A 25,403-nucleotide genomic window follows, 5' to 3' on the forward strand; every position below is an offset into this window, starting at 1 on the left:
TCTTTCTGCCCACGAGTTCTGCATAATTTCTCGGAGTACAGCCCGGTCTTTATATTAACATTGGCAGATGCATCTCAAAGTCATATTTACATAATATAGACTTAAATTTCTCTATATTAGATTATGCATTTTTAAATATTTGTATAGTTATGAATAATAAATATACAAATTTAGAAATCTACTGTTTATTCTATAAAACATATTGGGTGGCTCTGCGGCCACCATTCCCAATCCTGCTGGAAGTTACCGTTAGTGTAAAATATTGTATTTTTTTATTTTATTTTTTATATATATATTTTTAAAACTGTAAAATATTTTTTAAAAATAATAAAAAAATAATAATATCATTAAAAAATACATACTTAATTATTAAGTAAAAATAATATTAAAAAAATATAATGATAACTCTTAGTGAAACTGATAGCGATGAGAATAGCTTTACTCAAACATATTTTACTCATGTTTCATATTTCATGAAATATGAGGGTAAAAGAATAAATTTACATACTTTTAAGTGGTGTACATGAGCGTGAGACTTATATATATAATTTTTCTTTACTAATTCTCTCTCTCCTCCCTCTCGCTCTCTCTCTCCCACCCCCATTGGGATTCTTTTCATCCCACTTCTCTCCTCTCACTCTCTCTCCGAACGTATGGGTGCTATAAGTTAGGCAAAAAATTAATAATAATAAAATTGAACTCTATTAAAAAAAAGAGTGATGCTCCCGCTGGGATGTAGTGTTATTTTTTATGTGTTTTGTTTAAGTGATTTTTTATTATTTTAAAATATTTTAAAAAAATAAAATAAATTTAAAACATCATTAAGAAAATACTTTCTTAATCAAAAAGTAAAAAAAATATATATTAAAAAATAATTTCTTAATCATGAAGTAAAATAAAAAATTATAAAAAATATTTTTAAAAAAATAAAATAAATTTAGAACATCATTAAAAACACTTGCTTAATTAGAAAGTAAAAAACAAAATCATTAAAAAATACTTTCTTAATCACGAAGTAAAATAAAAAAATATTTTTTATGATTTTTTATTTTACTTCGTGATTAAGAAAATATTTTTTAATAGTATTTTGAATTTTTTTTTTAAAAAAAATATTAAAAATTATTAAAAAAATTTATATAAAAAATAACTTTAAAAAAATACATAAAAAAAACACTACTAATCTCCAGCGGGAGCTCCCAGTGGGAGATATAGCATTTCCCTAAAAAAAATTAGGCAAAAAATTAATAATAATAATAATAATATTTTATTATTATTTTACCTCCAATATACATAAACTAATGTGAATGCTAGAAATTTTCATTTTGCTTGGCACATGATTGCCATATACAATGTAGGCCTAATTATTATAAGCCTAGTAAGAGCATTCACATTGACTTGACCAAATGAAAAAGTTAGTTAAAATTTACATAATTAATGTTAAAAATACTCTTCTACAGTGATTGACCAAAGATGAAAAATCACAATTGATTCACCAAATATTAAAATACTAATTTCTCACTCCAAACAAACATTAAAATATTAATTTCTTACTCAAGCAAAAATACTATTTAGTTTGTAATTAAGAAACTTAGATAGAATTTTAAATGAGTTTAATCAAATATTTTTTGTTATTAGCATTAAATGACTTTTGAAAATATGATTTTTTTTAATATTAATTTAATTAGAATATAATTATTATTAATCTTAAATTGATAGAATTATAAAATGTGATACAAATAAATTAAATAAAAAGTATTAATTTAATAATATTTTATTATTATATAGAGAGTGAATGGTTAATTCAATATAGGGATTGAATTTAAATAAAATAGATAAATGTAAAAAAGTATAATATTGACTAAATTTTAAAGATGTATTTGACCAAGCCAATGAAGATGCTCTAATAGCTGGTTAGCCAATGGCAGAAATTGCTCGGTGCTGTGGCGTACAAGAGAGATTCGAAGCTTATCTTGACCTTGCACTTTGGTGAGAATGTTGCCGTTGGTATCCGTCCCCACGGGCAAGGGTTGCAAGTGGAAGACTAAATTCAGGGATTGAGATCCTAATCCTATTTTAGGTGAAATCAAGAGAGTTAAAAGGGAGACCTTGCTTGCCACGGGATGTGTGGTTATACAGCGCCACCAACGATAAAACGATAGTACAGACTCTTTTTAAAGTATGGTTCGAAGAAATTGGCTCGTAAGACAAGCACAAAAATGAATATTTTACAAGATTCGCATGTTCGTATCTTAGAATTAGCCTGACATTTTTCTTCTTATAAATCTACAGCTCAGTTACAGATGGGATATATTGCACCATCACTTCTCGTCAACTATTTTGGAGTTCTTGTTTTGTACCTGTAATTATACGTACAAACCAAGAACGTTTTCAACAAATATAACTGCATAATTAGACCTTACGAGGAGACAATTGCAAGAAATAATATCGTTACAATTCCCCAGTTGTCTTGTCTACTATAGATATTCCTCATCCTGAGAAAGTGCTCTTGATGTTATCTTCTCCAGAACAGTAAGGTAGATTTTTCTTTTTCAATGACTTGTAACCTCGCCAAGGCAAAAACCTTCGGATCCACAAGGGAGTAATCCCAAATACATGAACTCACCACCAAACCGTGTATCAACTATCAAGTAATTCAGGAGTTTGAGCATTTATTCACTGGATGTTATCCTGTTAAAGAATTATCCGATGAGAATTGGTTGCCTTGCCTGTCAATCAATTGCTACTAATGTACATGATGTCCTCCTTTGATATATGCATCTGCCCCCTGTCTCTTTTGGTATTTAACGGTGTCCGATCCGGTTGTCCTCGCTGAAAAGAATACAATTACGTAACTTAGGTTGCAACTGACTTCTAACAACATATCAACAGTGATCGTTTCACACAAACTCTCTTCTTTCCCTCTCTAACTCAGCCAGAGAAGGGACGTGGCACTTACCTTCTTTAAGACAAACGCCAAATATAAATAAGCTACTTCCCATTCATCCTGTGAGAGCGTACCTGCATATCACAAAGCAATACTATAAACTATCAGTCATAGTTGGTGGATCTTAAGCACTTTGAGGACGACACGGTAGTGAATGACTAAAAAGAAAAGTAAATGAGCCCTTTGTTGGGAAATAGAGGGGTAATGGTAACAAAACATTAGAAGGATAACAAAGGAAGGCCAAACGATTCTCAACTAAAATAAGAATTAGTGTCTTGGATTACTGACTTGTTTACTACCCAGTGAGAAAAGAAAAGGTATTACAGCTAAAGGAAACTTTTTTTATAAGTAGCTAAAGGAAACTTACTCTGATCTTGATTACCATCACCCAAGGCACCAAGCCTCCGCATGAGGTCCACATATTCTGACTTTTTTATATATTCGTGCACAAATTCATGTGAGTTCTTTGCAAACACTAGCTCCAAATCATACTGAAAAAATGAAAACAAATTACATTGCATGGACATATCAAGTTAATGCACTCCAATGCCTAAAAAACATTTTGATAAGGCTTCAATCTAAGTAACAGTGGAGTTTGGCTGCCCTATCAAGGGGGTGACCAGCGAAAAAAGTTATATATACCTCTTCTGCCAATGATTTGAAGACATGAAAGGGGACAATCCATTCCGGGCAATCAACAGCATCCTGTGTCACGGTTTAAAATTTAAATACCATGGGGTATCTAATTCCACAAAGCATGCAAATTGAGTGAATTCACTTTTTTTGTTTTAAAAAAATCACAATTAGTCATCTAATGGAGATAGTTGGGAGTTGCTGCAGAAATTCAGTTGATTGAGGAATTGAAAATTTTTATGCACTACACCATTATCCCACTCTTATTCTACTATGATAAGGTGGCATTGCCCATCAACCTTCGAATCTGCTCTTTAAAAATATAAGAGATGATCGAAGGATGTTGGAAAGTGTCACATTTACAAAATAGGATGCAAATAACATAGCAGTGTGGTGTATATATATATATTTTATGTCAGGGAACCTCTCCAAGGCAAGGCCTTTTGGATCCACCCTTGTAGAGTAAACCTTAGTACCATGCACCGCACCCTCAGAAGTTTCCCTACACGAAACTGATTAAATCGCTGATTTTTCAGCAGAGAGTGTGGCCCCAAATGATTGTTTGCACCCACGAGGTGTTGAACTTTGGACTTTGAAGGGAGTGATACCCCAAGACCAAGGCCTTCATCATTTGGGCTAGCCCCTTAGGGTTGCAGTGTGGTATATAATATTACTCTATAGAGAAATGATTTGTACAGGCCTCAAATAGACAAGTCTCATACAAGCTCTTGTAAAAAAGTGGAACCCACCTAAAAAAGTGTAAAAAAAACTATTCTTTATTAGTGGAACCCACTTTTTTACAAAGGGCTTGTATGAGGTTTGTCTATTTAAGGTTTGTACCTAGCATTACTCTACTCTATATAATAGGTGATGAAAATAATACACTGGCTACCATACAACAAACGTAGAGATGTAAAACCTTTTGACACTACTGCATTACCTTGACATGGCAACATATCATCCAATTCATAAAAACTACGAGATATATAAAAAACAAACTTTGATACCTCAAGGTGAAACTTGTACTTGATACCAAAAGGTTTGGAAGATTTGAATTTCTGGAACATATAATGCAGTCAAGTTAGAAGTAATCTCCAGCATTTATGCATACATACCATGTAGCTGCAACAGGGGAAAAAAGGAAAAAATCCCCCCCCAAAAAAAAAAAATCAAAAGACCATGTAGCTGCAAGGGAAAGAAGTCCTACCTTCTCAGAAAATTCTTCATCAAAATGTATCCAATAGACACTATTACCAAAATCCAATCCCTCTGCTGCATATTCAAAGTGAAAAATAGCGCCTCCAATAAAAAAATATTAAAATTATCTGCCATTACTGAGGAATCTTAATGGTCATGGAAATCATCAATCACAGAATACAACTTTTACTCCATGTACTCGCTCTTTATTAAATAATTACTCCAATAAAGGTAAACAAGTAAAGGCAACCACGATGAGGTGCAAGATAAAACCTTCTCTAAGTTTTTTAATAATCACATTGGCGTCTGGCATTGTTCCAATTAAGGTGCCTCCTGGACGAAGTAAAGATGATATATTTGCCAAGGCTCGTCGCGCACGTGCCTCAGTAGACCAGGAGTAATGCAACGCAAACTGCAAGATTTTGTATATATTGATGTTCAGAATCCGCTCAGCAAAGCCTTAAGAAAGCAAAAAATATGAATGGGCAGGATTTAAAGAATATACGATAGGAACAGCATAAACAATATTGCAGTTTGTTCAATGAAAGAGAAAATATGTTGTGATTTTATGTCTGCTGTACAACTATCATTTTATGACAGCCTGACACATGCACTTTATAGAAAGGGCAGTTCCTAGAGTTTGTTATTTTACTTCGAAATCAAGACAAATTCAAACAATAATCAATTTGATGAAATAAAGGTGATTAATCATTTGACAAGCCCCAATCCCAATACCTTGATTTCCAATGGCAATGCATCGTGGGCCCATAAATATATACACACGCCAGCAGTCCAACCATTTGTACAGTTTACTACTATCTGACTAGGAATTTTGTCTTTTGCTTGTTGGAATGCTATCCAAGTAACAAGTAGGCAGCTCTACTACTTAGTTCTGCTCTGTGTGTGTGTGTGTGTGCACGTCCGCAGTCGAACAGTTTACTACTCATCTAACTAGGAATTTTGTCTTTTGCTTGTTGGAATGCTATCCAAGTAACTAGTAGGCAGCTCTACTACTTAGTTCCTGTGTGTGTGTGTGTGTGTGTGTGTATGTCCATATACATATAAATATACACATATATATATATAGAGAGAGAGAGAGAGAGAGAGCAGGTACGGGGTATCACTCACCTGGCAACTGCAGATATCAAAAGGTGCATCATCTGCAAGTACTTTGTCCAAGTGAATCTGAGAACATTATATGGAAAACAAATCAAAATGATTTCTGCTGCCATCTTAACTAAGTACATAAATGGCTACAGAAGCAACCGGTCATAAAGTCAATTGCTCTAAATCAATTTCAATTTTGATGTTTTTAATCTACTGAAAATTCACAACTATTCAGTATTGTTAACGACAACATATGACAATACTCATCTCATCAAGTTATGCAATGATAAGCTGGAAAATTTTTTAGCTGACTAGCTAGAGAACTGACATTTTTTTTACAAGTAAAGAGAGGACTGCAATTACCTCATAACAATCTCCACATATGAGGCGAGCAGGAAATGTGAATTTGTTACGACGCTGATGATGGTCAGCATCACCATTATAACGTGTACGACAGTCTTCCATCTGTAAATAAATGCTGAAAACTATGATAAGATGGTTGATGAAAAGACACATAACAACTGGAATAGTTGGAATGAAAAAAACAGATGACAGGTAAACTACACCATGTGTTAATAGAAACTTAGGCATCAAAATAGGTGATTCATCAGCAAGAAGGAAAAAAAGGTATTCATATTGGTGTGAAGATGAAGTTTAACTGTGGCATAAAAGACTTGCTACCATACCAAAAGGTACATATTGTGACCACAACATAAAACATGCACTGTCACAAGCTATTTCTAACAGTCTATTCGTTTTGAAAGGGAGTTAATTGTTAATGGACCTATTACAAAAGAGGCTTTCTGGATAAATCAACTTTGGTATCTCACCAATAAATTGACTACCATAATAACTCAACCTGTGGTATCTCCAACATAGAAGTGAACAAAGGAAGTAATATGTCAATTTTATGCACTTACCGAGCCTTCCGCTATATCAACACCAACATAATATCCAATTTTCGCCTTGTCCCATTTTATGAGATCACCACCCTGTTGAGCATTAAATAAAAACAAATAATTTTTTTCTGGGGAGGGGGGATGCAAATAGTAATAGAATAAAATTTAAAGAACCTACAATACCTTTCCACAGGCAAGATCAAGAACTGCACCTCCCTGGCGAGCATAGAGCTGAATAAGTACACTTTTAATCTGTTTAATGAAAGAAGGAACCACAACAAATTAAAATATTCAAAAGAATGAATATAGATAGAAGTCACTATTGGGAGCATCCATTTTACACACATGATATGGCATCATCTAGACCACACATTTCTCTAAGTGAGTGTTGGGAACAATCAACTAGAAGCAACCACGCAGTGAGTGCAAAGTGTACACTGCTATAGTGGCTTCTCTCTAGCATTACTCTATTCAAAAACATGTGGTGATCGCAAACTTATAACAAGCTTCATGAGATTGCAAGACAAACCCAATTGTTGAGTTTCTTTAAATGGATGATTGGACTATTTTCTCTCTCTTCCAGAGTCTGATTTGTCCTCGCACTGTAATGGTCAGCCACTTTCCGAGCAAAAATCTTGGTGCTTTCATCCTCTAAAAAGTGTCCATCACCTGAGACCACAAAGCACAACACACAATCAAAAGAAGATCTTGACGCTCAATTTAAGCTTCCATCAAAATCCAAGAATGGAAAGAAAAACCGAAATATCATTTTTAAACTCCTCATTGTTAGGGAACAGAAGGTAGAAGAAAAAAACTTACACAAGGCAAACTCTGACACAACCTTTGGTCTAGTTGATGTAAGGTTTTTTATTTATTTATTTTTTTTTTAATGTGAGCTTCTCTTTTCCGGTAAACAAAATCTGATTTTATTGGTGGTTTGCCAAACCAGAATAACATACAACACAAAAAACCAAATAGTAATTTCTTCCCCTGTCCTCTGCTTTCTCAGCGACCATACAAATCATAAAGCTTAGGAGTAACCCAAGTCCTGGAGTTAACCCTCGAATAAGTAATTGATAAACTTTCCATAATAAAACCAATCAATATCAGAAAATAAATAAATAAATAAAGTGTTTGAATCTTTAATTCCTATACCTTTCCACCACTTTCCCAGCAAACAAACTCAAACAAAAACCCCCAAACGCTCCCAAATTAACCTCAAAACCCATCAACAGCATCATAGACCCAAAAATCACAACCAAGGAAAAGACCAACAATTACCGTTAGGGTTATACTTAGTTCTGGACTGAGGTGGCCCCACGGAGGCCGACGGAGATTCCGGGTACCCTCGTTTCATTGCCAAACTATCAAAACGACAACGCTGTTTCTGTTGCTGATTGAAAACGAGCTATGGGTTTTTCTAGTGGACAGGATGGAACGTGGGTTTGCTCCAAAAACCAACCGGGTGCTTTTTGTGTCTGAGAACGAATGACAAAACCAGCAAAGATGCTTTTTTTTTTTTTGGGTCGGGTTTGGTCACAGAGACAATACAGGAAACAACGCGTCTGAGAGAGCTGAGACAATTTTGCGTTTCGATTTTAGGTAGATTCGAGGTCCGAAACTTAAAAAAAAAGGGCATGAAGTATTAAGTTCATGTAATTTGGTAGACGGTTCATTGATTTATGCCATTTAATACTTAAGTTACTTGAATAAACTATATATGCGTGTCAAATCAAGATAAATCTTAAACATCTCTCAACTCATCATTACAACTTTTTCAAATTCCAATATAAAATATAATAAACAATTCAACTTTTTTAAATTTTAAAATAATAATAATATTAAAAAATAATATTTTAACAATATTTTATCATCTCAACTCAACTCAACTTAACTCACTTTAACATCCAAACACAACCTAAAAATTAAATAGAAAATATTGTTTATGTTACGAGAATGAGAGCCAAAGAAATTGAACTAACCATATGGAATAACATGTTTTTATTTTAGAGTATTTGTTGTTTATTAGTTACGATTCTTTTGTACTTGTGGTCAATATTTATAATTTGTGACATTATCCATAAATCTATTAGTTTATTTGAAAATAATTGATATGATGACCTATAGGTAATAATTATAGATCAAAGTGGGGCATATTGGGGGGGAAAAAAAATCTGAGACCTCTCACGGCTTTAGAAAATACTTGGTCACACAATAAGCATAACAATCCTGCTTATAATCTTTGAGAAGATATACTTCACTATTGCATGGTCATGAGTTTTGACATGCAAAGCACATAGAGAAGGTTTACTTGGCAGATGGATTAGCTGAGCCTCCCTTGGAGTACATGGTAGTACTTCGAACTCTTCTTCAACTTATGGCATTTTAGTAATTGACAAGTCCGGTATACCAAATTTCGTAAGGAAATAGATTTTCGTGCTTAGATGTATATGACTATTAGTTTGTAAGGAAAATTTTATAAACTATATTATTATTCTGCTTTCATTTTATTAGGCAATATGTGACATATTGATGTGTAAGAAATTGCATAACAGACCAGAATGAAAGAAAGAGTTATTCTAGACTTGTTATGATGATTTAGACTTCGATCAGTGTTGTTTGTGCTCCTGGCAGTGGTTCGGTACGGTCGTACAGTATTGATGTGTACATCCATTGTGGTGTATAGGAAACAAATGCAGAGAAAGTAAGAAATTGAGACAGAGATTTACATTATTTGGCATAATGCTTACGTCCACCGGTGTTTGGGGAGGAGAAATCCACTATAATATGCTTGTTTATAATCTCTTATTTTTTATTGTACAATGAAGATTTTGAATATATTTACTGGAGAAAACCCCTCGTTTGAGCCCCTCTTCGAGAGGTTGAAGAAGAAGTCGAAGCAGAAGAAGTCCCCAAGTCGTCTTGCCGTTTGTTTTTTTATTTAATCATCTTCCCGCGTGCGCCTCGGTAGTGGTGAAGGAAGTCTGTTTTACATGTTTGACCACCTCTCACTTTCCCACTTTCTCTTGACACTACCCCATTGCCTCCTAACACACTCTTATCCTTACCTTCCTGTTTTTCCTCTTGTTCTCTAGTGGTAGTCTAGTGGGTTGAGTCTGGTTGTAATTCTTTATTGAATGATTTTTTATCATCCATTGATAAATATGCCACATTTTATATTGTGAGATTAAAATAGTGAATAACTTCAGACCGGAGACACCTATAAACTGAGAATAACGGAGACCAGTAGCACGCTGACACATAAGGAGCATATGACCAAATTATATCCTGTGTAAACAGCAGATCAAACTTTCTTCTCTCACTCTCTCTGCCTTTCGATTCTCCCCTCCCCCTCTCTCTTTGCTCTCTCACTCTCTCTGTCAAAGGAGAAAAACCATGCTCCCTCTCTCTCTGCTCTCTCAATCTCTATCTCCGAAAGACAAAACTACATCTGCATCATCCCAAAAATCTACTCCCTTTCTCTCCTCTCTCACTCGATTCAAAAGACAACACCTCCATCTCCATCTCTCACTTCCCTCTATCTCTATCTCCGAAAGAAAGCCACCAAGCCCTCACTTGAGATGTATCCAGACCCCTCAAGTGATCCAATGAAGGTGAGAGTTTTTCTCTATTTTTGCAACTCATGATGTAGAACAAATGGAGAATATTGTTTGGAGCTCAAGAAATTCCTAGAAAATCAATTCAAATTAAAAAACTCAGTAGCTTTACTTGAGAAGAATATCTTTTATAGGGTTTTTTAAATTAAAAAAAAATAAAAAAATAAAAAAAAATAAAAAGAAAAAAGGGAAGGATATTTTCTTCAGTTCGTTAAGGGTTGTTTACATTAATAAACTGACATTCCTGTTTGCTTTTACTTTTCAACTCTTTCAAAGGGATGACAACTTCCAAAGAGATGCATACCAAATTGCACTATTTTTGACAGTCCTCTATTTTGTCGTTCATTTTTTGAATTTAACATTATAATAACAGCTCCGAGGACACTCACTTTTGTAATTGTGGTTGTGAGTGTTTTCGTGAGGGAGATCGAAAGAGACTGACTCAAAGGAGCGAGAGGGAAGGAGAGAGAGAACTGACCGATTAAATTCAGGAGGAATTTTTCATGAGAGATCGAAGAAGAGAGAGGGAGAGTCGAGAGAGAGTAAAGAAGAGAGACAGAGAGAGTTAAAGGAATTATCGAAGGAGAGAGAAAATCAATTTTGGGAGAGAGAGAAAGACGATAGGACTGATTTGGGCAGCATTTCTGTTGATACCTTATATGCGTCCCCACATTAACAACTGAGGAAGGCTTACATCACCTCTCTATTTGTTTATATTATTCTCACTTTATAAGTGCCTCCATCCAGTAGCGTTTATAATTAAAATAAAATGAGAATATAATATATAATATTACTCAATTTGTAAATGTGTTACATACATGTATATTCAATTGTAAAGAGTAGTCTTGGTTAAATATTTTTGTAACTTTAGTCCTCTTTTTTTTTTGAAAAAAAATAAAAGAAGCGCTCCTTACAACGGCCAGCCGGCTGATCTCCCCGTCTCCGTCAGCATTCCCACTAAAGCCGTCTTGTTGAGCACGATTTGCTAGATTTCATATAAATCCACCTGAAACTTCCTCTCTTTCGCTCTCCCCGACCTTATCCGTGAAGGATCGTGTTTGTTTTTCAGGAAGTAGCTAACCTAGGGTCTGGAAAACCTAATTCGGGCAAATCTTCGTCAAATTCCGACTATATTCGAGGTACGATTTCGTGCGGTTCTGTATATGCATCGGACATTGTTGCCTCTTTTAGACCAAACGACACCGTTAATCTGCCTGGAAACGCCGCAGAAGCAGTTGCGGTTTTCATCTGCTTAAGAAACAGCACCTCTACAATATCATCGTTGACTTGTAAGTTGTACACATTGTTGACCATCTTTTACGACTCGTAGCTATAGCCCATGGAAAATCTTGACCTTTCCATCAACTATTAACAGCAAGATTTCAGTATTTTCTTTACGATTAAAATGTGCAAGATTCTGACCTTTTGGGTCTGAAAAAGGCTGGGACTTCTTTTAACTTTTTTTTCCTTCCCATTTTAGGTGTCATTGTCAATGTTGGGATTCGTTAGTAAGTTGTAATCTTTTCTAGGGTCAATATGTGGTTCTGTGAGTCTGATGACATTTGCTGCCGTCTCTGTCATAACTGAAATCTGGGGTGAGTGATGATATATTGAGGTGGTGCCAGGATAGATAAAAGGGTGAACAATTGACTAAGGGAAATACTGTAGTTACAAAATAATTATAAAAGTAATTTCATAAATTAATATAATTTTTTAAATTATAAAATTATTTTTATGATAAAATAAATTTAACAAATCTAATGAACTACGGCAGTTTGTGAAATTATTTTGTATAATTATTTTGTGGATGTAACAACTCATTGACTAATCCATGTCTTCAACGAATTTTCTTTCCAACTTTGATTGAATGTTCCTGTTTGAGCTTTCAATACATGGTACAACTTGTGCTTTTTATGTTATATTACTACAATGTAAAATTCAATTGCTTCGATCATCGTGTTTTTCCCGGAGAATGCTTTTGAACCATTGAGCAGAATCTTTGGGAATCCTTGTCAGGTTATTCTTGTAATCGACGTAGTAGAGTCCAAACCTGACGCTATAGCCTAAGTTCCATTCCCAGTTGTCAAGCAATGCCCAAACAAAATAACCACGCACGTTGCAGTTGTCTTGCCTGCATTTGTAAAGTCCCCTGTTAGGTGGTATTTGTAATTTCGAGGGTCTATGCAGAAGGGCTTCAACAACTCTGAAGCACAGGCATTCATAAACAGCAGGAACCAGGGACGAAACTACGTGAGGGCCCTCCTCCCTCCTCCCAAGATGTTGAAAAAGAAAATGACAAGATAGATATAAATGATTGATTTGCTGATTTTCGAGTTGTGCAGGAGTAGTGTTCTTTATTTCTTATCTTGCAAACTTGGTTTAAACCACACGGACGGTCTCTAAGCTATTGAAATTTGAGACATTTCAAGATATTTCCACGTGTTTGAGCCAAATGAAACATTTTGGGTATGAGACCTTGAAAATTTAGTCATAAATCGCTTATTATAAAATATAATATAAAGATTTTCGGGAGAATTTAATCCAGCCCCCTTAAGTGAAAATCTCGTCCCTGGCAGGAACCCAATTGATAATAGGTTGAATAACCAATCTAGGGAGTTGTTATTACCTTATAGCAGCAGACAGGTTCGACAGATAGTCCCTGTGGAATCTTATCCTTTTGTTGTCCTTTAAAGCTTTGTCTATAGCTATAGAAGCTTTATTTGGATCATCCATCCCTGTTGTCATGTATTTTGATTAATTTCTTGAAAGTATGGGATTAGCTTTTTTGTTGGCCATAAATATACTCACCATTTTCTGTTATAATCACTGGGGGGTTCCTGTACTTATCTTTCACATACCTTGCCAACTTTCGGATGCCCCATGGAACTATATGTAGCCAACGGGAAGCTGCCTGGGGAAGGAAGAACTCATGAGTCAACTATAATGAACATATTAATTTTAGGCTTTACTCAGGCATAGAAACGTACTCTTTCTCCAATGGCAACCCCACTTCGGTATGCTACAATAGAGGATACATAGATTATTAGTCAAAATCTCAATGCAACTTCTTATATACATATATATCTAACTAACTAAGATTGCATTTTGACATCTTACGGGATGCAATGACTGCAGTATCAGATGAAGCATCTTGCAGTATCAATTTTCGAATCCGAGTTCTGTCGTTTCGGGCATACAGTGTGGTGTAGTGGTTTATGCCAACAAAGTCGAAGGATCCCACTAGGAGTTTTGAGACTGCACTCGAAATGTTTGGTAATCTCCCACCTACAAGCTTCCTCATTGAAAGAGGGTATTCCCCAAATATAAGTGGATCGAGGAACCTGATTCACTTTCACTGTATTAGATTTATTTCTATGTGAAAGTTGCTTTCTTCTCAAATGTGAGTTATTTATATTTGTAGTAAAAAAATTACCATCCAAGCCCAAAATCTATTGCTCTACGTGCTGCATCTTTATCCTCATCACTCTCAGATATGGGTTCATACCATTTGGTATCTAGTGCTATTCCTATTTGACCTCCTTGCCTTTCCTGGAAAACCCGGTTTAAAATAATAAGAACAACATCAACATCAACACCAGGACCACCACCAACAACAATAATAAAAAAATATCTTTTTGATTCTCTGTTTTCTTTTCACATCTGGTAAATTGATTACTATATGGGTTAGAAGGGTCATGTGTGCAAATCAGAGTACCTTAAAATGCAGGTTGTAACTATGATAAGCGGCAGCATGAGACAAGAGGATATTGTGAGCGACAATGTATGGTTCCGTGGATGATTTTCCCATTTTGCACAACAGATGACCAAGAAGAGAACATCTTCCAGGAGCTTGAATGCCCAAGTCATATCCTTGGATTGAGTAACCACGAGGTTCGTTGAAGGTGATCCAGTTCTTTACTTTTTTTTTTTGATAAGTAAAGATATAAACTTTATTGATGTGAATGAAATAGGCATATACCTAGTACACAGGAAGTATACAGTTGAACACCTAGATACATTCTAAGAGCGTTAACCTAAAGATAGGAATTCATGTATATCATCCCCATTTAATACAATAACTGAAAACCAAAGCAATAAAGTGTGCAGAAAATAATTCTTCAGCTCCATCATTGTTCTTTCTTTGTCTTCGAAGCAGCGCATATTCCTTTCCGTCCAAATACACCACATAATACACAACGGAATCATTCTCCAAACTGCTGCCACTTGATGACTGCCCTGCAGTTTTCTCCAACAACCCATCAGCTCCACCACTCGCCTAGGCATTACCCAAGCCACACCGACCCGTCGAAAAATCTCATCCCACAACCCTCTTGCTACATCACAATGTAGTAAAAGATGATCTACCGATTCTCCATTCTTTCTACACATGTAACACCAGTCCAGTACAACGCATCCTCTCTTCCTCAAGTTATCCGTGGTTAAGATCTTCCCAAGGGCGGCATTCCAAACAAAAAAAGCAACTCTAGAGGGCACTCGAGACCTCCAAATGTTCCTCCATGGGAATGAGGTGTGATCCTGTGAAGTCAAAATTTTATAATACACTTTTACTGAGAATTTCTTATGATCCTGGGACCTCCATTTCAAGCTATCTTGTTGCGCCCTAGTAGACCCTAAAGAGTGTAACAAGCTGAAAAAATCTGAAACCATAGATAATTCCCAATCATGAATATCTCTATTAAACAGAATATTCCACTGATGCGAACCATGAGCAAATAATCGCACATCCGCCATCCAGTTCTTTACTCTATCTCCAAAAGCTTGGAAGCAAGTATAGGCAAAATATTCAAAGTCTTTTCTGCAAGTGAATGGAGGCTATTGTGAAGCTTGACCGGTATTCAGTCACAAAGATGGCGTATATGACTTTGGATTACTTACACTATTTGTGTGCTCAACCATCCTTCATATTCATCTTCTAGCTTCTGTGGAAGATCCCAGTGATATAGAGTTACATAAGGCTGGACTCCTGATTGAAAGAACAGCTCATCCTTTAATAAGATTGCCCCATATGAAAAATCAATTTCTAACTGATGTTTCTCAAGTGACCTTTTTCCAATAAAGCGTCTATGAAGCCGTTGTAGTAGTTTATTCCTTCTGGATTAGGTTCTCCTGTTCCATCTGCAAAAAATATTTCAGAAGTAATTAGTGATGGATATATGACAATGAAATATATTACAGAAGTCAGTTCTGGTCAGAATTGTCACTTACTTGGAAAGATTCTTGACCATGATATTGAGAGTCTGTAAGCATCCATTCCCAAATCCCTCATCAAGTCTATGTCACTCTGTAAGTGTTAATTTTTTCTCTCAATTTCAGTTAGAAAGAGACAGATTGCACTCATGTATTGAGTTAGAATATTTAAACCTTTATGCCGCACTGATTCTCAATTGCTAAAACATCATCATCAAGACCATCTTAATAGTCTTGATTCTTAATTCTATGTAGTTTCGTGCGTGTTATGAATGGACCACGTAAGCTACTTTTTGTATAGCTGATTTATCCTCAAATTTGGTCATGTTCTTTGAATTTTTATGTGTTTTGGTCGGTAACTTGTGGACTTGAAAATTGCTACTTAGCTTTCCTTTTGTGGTGGGGGGGAGTGACTCTCTTGCTATGCAAGGATATACTTGTATGGGAGGAAGGAAGAAAATTTCGGAGTAACCAACCTCAGGTTTTAGTATAAAAACATAATTTGAAGCCAACAAACTTATCTCTACAATTCACCTTAAATCGATGATACTGATCGACTGCCATCTCTGGATTGCTGAAATCTAATATTCTTCCTGTTGTAATATAAAGAATTGTGACAAACAAAATGCAGTAGTCAAGATAAATATAATAGTTCGCATATATAAGCTTTTGCAACATTGATTTTACCTTCCAGATTTGCAAATTTCTTACCCGGCTGCCTTGCAAAAGTATCCCATATACTAACTCCCTTGTTTCCTTCTTTAACAGCTCCTTCAAACTGCCACACAGAGGATCACCCGATCGGTAAGCTGCTCCAGTGTATGCCGGAGTATGGTTGAATTAGACTCAAAAACATGAAAACTTTACCTGGAAGGCCGAAGAAGCAGTTCCAAAGACGAACCCATCTGGGAAATCAAGCCTACTAACTGATTCTGAGGTCATAAAGAAACGGGTTAGAAGAAAGAAAAGAAGGCTGACTTCCATTGTGATAGGTTTTGGATAGAATATGATCTTCTTCTTTTTTATTTCTCAACGAGTTTCATGATGAAGGTTTTCTTGGATATTTGTAGAGGTGGCACGGGGAGGTTGGCTGAAAAAAACTTTATTAACTTTGCTCTTTGTGTGCACGTTATGCAATATACGTACAGGGAAGTCGGCATCTCCCCTGGATAACAGGGGAGGATGCATGCTATACTATTGTACAGAGAACATCTTGACAAGAACAGCAAGTGCTAGCTTGTGTCTCTTTTATTTTTTAACTGTTTGTAAAAAAATAAATAAATCTATTTACTTACCATGTCACATCAATATCAAAAAATTATTTATATTTTTCTTTTTTGTAATTATTATGGATTGTACAGTGAGTAGGAGTAGGAGCGCAAGTAAATCAACAGGTTTCGTTGATGTTTTATTTTTACCCCTTTTTTTGTTTTTTTCTGAGTAAGCTCTCTTACAGGATGTTGGAGTATTAGTGGTTGGTTCCTTCAAAGAAGGAAATAGAGATATTATATAATATTTTACCACCATATTTCCCAACTCATTTTATCTAATATTTTCCAAAGAAATTCATATTAAAATATGAGTTTGGCTATTCAATAATGAACGATTGAGTTTCCAAATTAAATGCCCCAATGTCGATCTTACCATGTGATCATGTCCCTATCTTTGAAGAATGATTATATAAATAACAATTTTTGGTGAGTCCCACTATTTATTTATTTTGAGAAAGATATATATATAACGCTTAGTGCTTGGTGACTGGATTATAAAATAATCATTCGATTACGTAAACCGTGTGAACACGCCATGTATTTGAATATTGATTAAATTATAAAGAAAACGTGGATTATTCTAAGTTATTGGGCTAAGCTTGATGGGTTTGCTCATCAAGAAAACACGACTTTGAGAATGGGCTTTCTGGTCCATCTAGATACCTTGTTGATGGGTTTCCCACCTGCCTCTCTCTCTCTCTCTCTCTCTCTCTCTCTTCCTATCCTACCCTTCAATCTTCTATTCGTTCTGCTCCTTCAAGCTCTTCGTAATTTTCTTCATGTTATTAAGTTTTCTACTTTCTATTCAGAATCTGGTGATATTCTGTTTTTGTGATTCACTTCGTGTAGAGTACTTCGATGCTGTGTCTTTCTGCTCGGAAGACGTAGGAAAGGAAATGAAATCGTGCATTTAGTATATTATGTGTTTCATTTTTTCGCGTCTCATTAGTTGAGTAGCTCAGAAAATAATAGCTCCTAGAGATTCAATCACTAAATAGTGTTGTTAGTTTGATTATCTGTAACCTTGGCGTTAGAGATATAATGATCAGTTTTAAAATATAAATCAATGGAGGGGTACGGTTATTCGCCGTTGTAAATGGAGCATACGCTCATATATTTGGATCGACTGGGTGTCAATCTAGCTGTAACGCTGATTGTTTAGGATGGTGACCACTTTGGTCTTGGTTTCTGTAGCAGTAGGATTTTAATGCGTGGTAACCAGAAGCGATGTCTCTCTCTGTTATTGGTTGTCTGACAAAGATGTAGAGAATTAGCGGATGTGAAAGGGTGGTAATTGGTTTGCTTGGTTGAGCAACTCTGCTGCTCGATTCACTTTGGTTGTCTCTCTCCAGCTTTGTTTTCTTTTATGTGTCACTTTTTAAACGTTGTGTTTCTTGAGATGATTACAAACTTGCATTAAGTTTTTTTACTATTGTTTTCTTTCTTTTTATTTTTTTTTCTCTGATTGCCTTTATAGCCTTGTAGGTGACCCGTCAGGCTTAAGAGGTTCTATGAAGATACATATTGTAGATTGGTCAATATTAAACCTCTATCTTTATACAGTACGACTTTATATACTACAATAACAATAATAAATATGGTAGAAAGTTATATATATTTCTTTCTACCATACTATCCAATCTCATAGAATACTAATGATTCTAGTCCACTTATTTCATTTAAGACACTAAATTTGAATACTTTCCATTTTCTTTTTTCTTTTCATGCATTAAGAAGAACTAAACAGTCAAGTTTCATTCAAATGTATCAATAGTTCAAACCGCACTCAAAGATAGGGCATTTCCCATTTTTATAGGAACTTTTGTACCAAAAATAATGATATCTTCAATTATAGCCCATTTGGGAATCTGAGATGTAAAATATATCTTTTCTCACCATCCACATGGTATATGAGACAAATGTATGCATTTCGATTAGGGTCATACAAACACTTATGATCTGCCCCTCTATGTCCTGCGGTAATGATTCCTCTGGAATTACGACCTTTATCACAATGATGCTATTCGTAGATCAAATTATTTCGTAGATTAGATTTCACTTGACTTTCTATGGTTCCATTGTGTGTGCTCGGGGTAGAAGTTTTGTATAAATGTATCGCCATGCTATTAAGTATTTTGATTTAAATTATTTTCTTTCTAAGAGATGGAATAGAATAACCCGGTTGAAGGGTAATGATCATACGTCAGTAATGCATTGTATGTCCCATAAGAGGTGGATTAGAATAACACCATTTTTTTTTTATAAGTGGTAACTGAACACATTCTTTCTATTTGTGTTGTGTGGTTTCTAGATGGTTGGGTTATATTTGCCGAGTATGCAAGACCCAAACAACCGCCCAGCCTGTCCGAGAAAAACATGGCTACCTTCATATGGCTTAGTCTTCAAATAGCATTTATGGCTCGAAGTTCTCCATCTTTATGTATACATCCTCTGTACTTAGACTATGCCCTTCTTCTAGGATCAATAAAATTTGTTTTTCTCAGATAAAATTTTATGGTTCTTTCAATGAAAACTATTGTTATTTTCATAGTACTAGCATATACTTGGCCTAAAAGCTTGCATTTCTTCAAAACCCCACTCACACGTATATTGCTCATTGAAAGAACCACATGATTTAGAATATCCTTGAAAAGGGATATGTAAGAGCATTATCGGAGATCACAACACTTTCGATTCACATATATATGAACCCAAGAACACGGACGTAGCTTTGTTGGTTTATACCTTATACACTTGTGAAAATGTTGTGAGGATGAAAATGGACATACCTGAATCCTAATGCCAAGTTCTAGAAATACTAGGTATAAATCACAAATAGATAAATCCCGCGCATCCCTCTCTAAAAAAGTGGGGAGATGAGAAGCCTGTGATGCCAAGCTCGCATCGATGAGGTGTTCTTTGAGAGAAGAGAGACTAGAAAGGGAAGGGAAAATATAATGTGGTTGGGGTGTCTAGGATCTCCATCGAAGATAGTGCAATTCAGAAACAGAGATGAGAGGGAATGAGCAAAAAGATTAAAATGTGAAATATGCAGGGCAGCTCTAGGACTTCTACATACAATACATGTTAATTATTATGGCCAATCGCTTTGGATTTGAATTTTGAGGATCAACCAAATTAACCCCTCGCTACAAAAGAAAGCCGGTTTATCTATGTTTACAATATTCACTGCATAAGCCGGTTTATCTATGTTTACATTCACTGCATTTTTGTATATACTGGTAAATTTACATTATTGCCAGCGATTATTTTTTACACCGACAAATAAGAATTTTGCCAGCGTTTACACTGTTACACCAGTAATAATATATATATATATAATCTGATATTTTTAGGAAATTTATGCCCTATTATTGATTTAATTCATCAGTTTTTTAAAGAGTTAAATATATACCTATTTATCGGTAAATTTAAGTTTCGTTATTTTTTTTTAAAGTACAAAAAATATTAAAGGTAATAGTACAATAGGAGAAAAGCTATTAATTATAATCTGAAATTCTGAAAAACTACAAGTTAAATATGTGCTACGTACCCAATATGACTGCAATTTAAATATATAATACCGGTATATTATATAGTCTTGGTTTTTGTAAATAGTTACCGTTTTCATTATTCACATATTGTAAAGCTTGGTATAGGAATTTTTTTAAATCTTCGTTAGGAACTTTAGCTACCATTAGGTTTATTTGTAATAAATATTCTTTCATCATAAGTGAGAATTATAAATTGAGGTGTTATTGCTTTCTATATATATATATATATATAAAAGTATGCCATATAAAGGTAAAACGAAATAGATACTATACGGCATTGCAACTTTCCATTTTTTTTAAAGAGGATAGAATCTTAATTTTATTGATTACTCTCACTTTTAATAGAGGAAAACCGTATTTACAACTGGATATCTGGGAGTTACATATCATCTTAAATTTTAAACCCAGATATCATAATGAACTGCAAGAACATAAAGGAAAACCGCTAAATTCGCAACGTTCCATTGAACATCGATTAATCAGCTTGAGAACTTACGTACTATGATTATATTATGACTTTAAATTTATAAGTTTTTATTACATCGATACTAGGATGGTTTATTTGAGCTTTATTTTATAAGGAAGCAATACATGAGAGAGATGATAGATATATTCTCATCCCAAGAGCTTTGCATTGACAGACTCATAGTTAATTATAGCAATACGGGATCGACAAGCAATGAAGTGACACCCTCTGTCAGTACTCCTCCAAGATGTGTGTACGCGTCTTCATTCTTGTAAAGAAGATCCATTACACGTGCGAGATTGAGTATCCGCAAAAGGAGAGGCATTGGAACTTGAGTAGGTTTAAGGAGCTCCTCATTCATATCCTTCCATGCATTCACAATCTGCCTCTGAAATTCTTCATGTACCTCTTGCTTTGACACGCCATGTTGCTTCATATAGCATTCAATACCTGTGACAACGTGGCCACTCTGTTGTTCAAACTGCAAAAAAATGAAATCCAAATCATCCACACACACACACACATATATATATTTGGAAACGAGGGGACAAGCTGTCTATTAATTATAAGTACTTCAGTGGAAACAATATCATCCATGAGCCTGTTTATGATTTCTGCTGCTTTAACCATCCTAGGGTGACTGAAGACCCAATCGAAGGCTTCCTTTGTTACGATGTCTCCCATGCCAACAAAAGATAAGGTTGTCATAGTGGAGTAAGCACATGATACAAGTGCATTATTCATATACTCCTCGAACGTGGGTACATAATTTTCATTAAGCCATTTGGCTTCAACAAAGTAGGCTTGAACTTGATTCTTCATCTGCAGGTTATAAAATTAAAACAAACGAAATTATTATGCCTATAAATCCCATTTAATCCAAAAAAGATTAAGCCAAAGTGAATTGATAGTGTCATAGACTCGTATGTATATACCTCTTCCTTTGCATAGTAAACGCGGTAGAACCTTCCTTCCTTGGACATCTCTTCCTCAATTTCTTCATAAACATCCAAGAGTGCTTTATAGATCAATTTCATGTACTGTGGGAGTTGGTCAATGCAGTTTATATCCCACCTGAAGGTATTTGTAAACAGAAAAAAAATCAATCAAACAATATTAAATCGACTTCAACACCAGAAAATTATTGAAGACACTTTCGTTCCAATGCAAGTGCCAAACCTTTTAACTGCATCTGTAAAGAGCTCGAGTTCTTCAAACGTACCATAGGAATCAAATGCATCATCTATGATTGATAGCATGCAAGCTATTTTGGTAAGAATCCTCCTAGCAAGAGCGTACTGGGGTTCAAAGTACACTCCCAAAATCCAAAAGTACAATTCCACCAATCTATCTCGGGCAAAAGATAACTCTATCGGGATGTTTAAATCTTTCCACCACCTAATTAAGCATGCAAAACAATTAGCGGAAATCTACTCCTTAGTTCTTGCATGCCTATAAGTACAAGATTAACACCAACTTTATCATGGAGTGCGATATGTTTGATGAACTTAATTACCTTGAGAGATGGACAAGTTCTTTCTGGTGTTGTCCTTGCAGTATGTTAAAATCTAACTTGGCGAAGTTCAACAAAACCTCATTAAATGAACTACTTTCCTGGTAGATAGACAAGTAATGTCTCGCCTCTAACCTCGGCAAGCACTTTCGAAGGGGCCTCTGTAAGGCACGACTTACTTGTGCAACAACAGAAGGATTTGAATCTGCAGTCACCATCGACTCAAGGCGAGCGGTTGTAAAATCGAGTGCCTCATCAAGTATATCTTCTCCATGCACCCTCATATGCGAAGCTTCATACAAACATAAAATGCCTCGCACATCGTCAATAAGTGACTCCCTAAAGTTCCCCTTGCTGTCCTTGAACTTGTTGAAAACATCTGCGCGGGTTACCACCCAACACATTATGCGACCCATTTGCATGTAGATTGTATGATATATAATAACGAGGTCATGAGATGAGTGCATGCATACATACTTCAACTGCTCAACACAAGTATGAGTTTGCAGCTAAAGTTGAATTTCCTAAATAGTTGTACAATTTATAGATTTAAGTTGTTGATCAATCTGATGAACTTGAGCAATTTAGAAAAAAAGGACTAACCGCTTGGAATATTATAACCTTGTTGCCTCAGTAATCGAAAACGGAGAGCAACGGTGTAAAGGCCATGACCAGAGATTTCCTGTTCATCTTCATTGTAATAATAGTACTTGTGAATTTCTTGTAATACAGAGTCAATCTCGCTTTCAAAATGGTAAGATACGCCTAAACGCTGGATCGCATCAATTAACTCCAGCTTTTGTAATGGTTTATCGACGGGAGCCATTAGCATTCTCTGCACTTCTTCCTTCAGCTTCTGGACTTGCTCCAAGTTCCCATAGGTTTCCTACAAAAGCAAATGAGTTTTGTGTTTCAAATTAAGATTATTTGTGTTAACAATAATATTACTTTTAAGACTCTGGCATTTGAATACATAATTGAGAAATAATAAGGAAGTTATTCTGTAGTCTGACGTATCTTTTGTATATACCATGGAGTTGTTAGCTAAAGATAGGAAACGATCTCCCCATAAGCTAGGACGATAATTTGCTGTTGGACGATTTACTACAGAATTTGAATTCTGGGTTTGAGCAGAACTTGTCGAAACTGGAAGAGACATTATTCTGGGATGTTAAGAGCATCACTTGATGTGGATCAGATGATGCAGTTGGCTGGGGTGAATGAAAAAAGTTATGGACATGGTACGTACTTATAGACGATGATTCATCGAAGGCAACAGCATTAATGTTTCTAATGAAAAACACAGGGCCAATCACGAACTGTCACGTGTTCATCTTTCGTAGGTAATATACACTTTTTCCCTTTTTTTTATTTATTAGTTGAAATTCTTAGCCCCGTTTGGATTGGTTAGTGAACTAAGCTCATTTCATTTCATCATTATAATTTTTTTAAATTTTTATAAAAAATATAATAAATATTTTAACTTTTTCAAATCTCTAAATTATAATAATATTAAAAAATAATATTCTAATAATATTTTATTCAATTTTTAACTTTTATCTCAACTTATCTTATTTCAACTTTCAATCCAAACACGCCTTAGGAGTGGTTTGGATTTAGAGATGAGTTGATATGATTTGTGAATAGTTGAATAAAAATTAAATTATTTATTATATTTTGTGTGAGAATTTAGAAAATTTGTTTTAGGATTTGAAAAAATCGAATTGTTTATTATATTTTGTGTAAAAATTTAAGAAAGTTGTAATGATAAGATTAAATGAATTGAGATGAATTGAGATTAGTTTTGAATTCAAATGAGGCTATCTCATATATGTTTGAACGACTTCATTTTGTTGTTGTATTCTTGCCTTCAAGAATGCAATTTTTCCCACGCCACATAGAATAGCCTCTACGGAACCATATTTATGAAGATATTAATAACCTTCATCATAAATATGATGCATCCCCAAAACGAAAAATGGGTGCATGCCAATTACAAAAGTGACGGCTTTCAGTTTTATTTTCATATTACATCTGTTTATAGAATGGAATAAGATTTATTGTAACACCTTTCTTCTCCATGATTAAGAACGGCATCGTATTTAGAAATTTGGAGAGCCAGAGTACTACTACTAATGAACTTCACTTAAAAATATTTCTTTTATTCTAAAGGAATTGTCTAGTACAAAGATATTCATTATAATCAATAAAATCGTTCAACGTACTGAACTCATAAAAGAGTGCAAGCAATATGCTTATGACATGGTTGATTTGAAAATATTTCTTGTACCTTGAGTTATATGATTTATCTAACTTATTTGACCGGATAACACACTTAATTTTATGTGCAAGTTTGTGCACCAGTTCCACATCTTGTGGCTTGCACATCCACCATGACTTTATTGGTATTATGCATATGAATGGTCGCTTAATCTAATCTTTATCTTATACTTGTCTTTTGAAAGCTTACGTATCTTACGCAACGTGAGATGCATGATATGTATAATACTTAAAATAATTATAAAATATGGAATTAAACATGATCATGAATTATGATGGATAACGTACTTGTAATTAGCATGACATGTGTCGTACATAAATATTAGTTTCAAAAAAAGTTATTTTAATAATAATATATCTAATTAATTAATATGTGTTAATCTTAATTTTATGATCAAGCTACTTATCTCATAACGCTGCTTTCAAATTTTCACTTTGTAACCCGTTACTTATACAGAATACTCTGCTTAAAAAAGAGCATGATTCCTGATTTAAGGCCCGTAAAGAAATTTAAACAGTCTCCTATATATGAAATTCGGTTCTTTATAAAGTAAAGGGTATTATCGTGAATGAAGCATTTACGGGATTATGGAAATATTATGGAAAGTCTGAACATGTTTATGATTGAAAACGACGGGTAATTTTTTCCCCACCAAACAAAAGCATGGTCTGACTTTTGTTTTTTAAAGATAAGCATGGTTGAGATATGAGTTG

At 34.8% G+C, this 25,403-nt stretch overlaps 3 protein-coding genes and 1 long non-coding RNA gene across 4 annotated transcripts; 1 reads left to right on the top strand and 3 right to left on the bottom strand.

The window, feature by feature from the left end:
* Positions 1–2,179: 2,179 nt before the first annotated feature.
* LOC108993325 (mRNA cap guanine-N7 methyltransferase 1-like) lies at positions 2,180–8,382 on the bottom strand. The gene is made up of 13 exons (XM_018968209.2): positions 8,062–8,382; positions 7,310–7,449; positions 6,964–7,032; positions 6,802–6,873; positions 6,245–6,346; positions 5,903–5,959; positions 5,048–5,186; positions 4,785–4,849; positions 4,585–4,635; positions 3,587–3,649; positions 3,312–3,435; positions 2,957–3,018; positions 2,180–2,829 (listed from the first exon to the last, which is right to left on the bottom strand). Exons 1-13 carry the CDS (start codon positions 8,135–8,137, stop codon positions 2,734–2,736), a joined length of 1,116 nt encoding a protein of 371 aa, XP_018823754.1. The 5' UTR covers positions 8,138–8,382; the 3' UTR covers positions 2,180–2,733.
* A 2,910-nt stretch (positions 8,383–11,292) lies between these two features.
* On the top strand, positions 11,293–16,907 carry LOC108993391. The gene is made up of 3 exons (XR_004802431.1): positions 11,293–11,686; positions 14,125–14,288; positions 16,374–16,907. It is a non-coding gene; the product is annotated as an uncharacterized LOC108993391 (long non-coding RNA).
* LOC108993364 (putative beta-glucosidase 41) lies at positions 12,424–16,616 on the bottom strand. The gene is made up of 13 exons (XM_018968269.2): positions 16,473–16,616; positions 16,317–16,383; positions 16,140–16,198; positions 15,624–15,699; positions 15,462–15,533; positions 15,294–15,381; positions 15,141–15,213; positions 14,113–14,310; positions 13,831–13,946; positions 13,515–13,738; positions 13,385–13,416; positions 13,206–13,308; positions 12,424–13,132 (listed from the first exon to the last, which is right to left on the bottom strand). The coding sequence occupies exons 1-13, from the start codon at positions 16,587–16,589 to the stop codon at positions 13,020–13,022; spliced, it is 1,338 nt and encodes a 445-aa protein (XP_018823814.1). The 5' UTR covers positions 16,590–16,616; the 3' UTR covers positions 12,424–13,019.
* Positions 16,908–21,083: 4,176 nt separating the features above from the next.
* Positions 21,084–23,568, bottom strand: LOC108992229 ((-)-germacrene D synthase-like). Its single transcript, XM_018966724.2, has 7 exons — positions 23,440–23,568; positions 23,013–23,295; positions 22,413–22,788; positions 22,076–22,294; positions 21,832–21,970; positions 21,470–21,718; positions 21,084–21,377 (listed from the first exon to the last, which is right to left on the bottom strand). The coding sequence occupies exons 1-7, from the start codon at positions 23,566–23,568 to the stop codon at positions 21,084–21,086; spliced, it is 1,689 nt and encodes a 562-aa protein (XP_018822269.1).
* Between the last annotated feature and the right edge of the window lie 1,835 nt (positions 23,569–25,403).

This window comes from Juglans regia, chromosome 9 (genome assembly GCF_001411555.2).
Source record: "Juglans regia cultivar Chandler chromosome 9, Walnut 2.0, whole genome shotgun sequence".
Taxonomy (NCBI): Eukaryota; Viridiplantae; Streptophyta; class Magnoliopsida; order Fagales; family Juglandaceae; genus Juglans; species Juglans regia.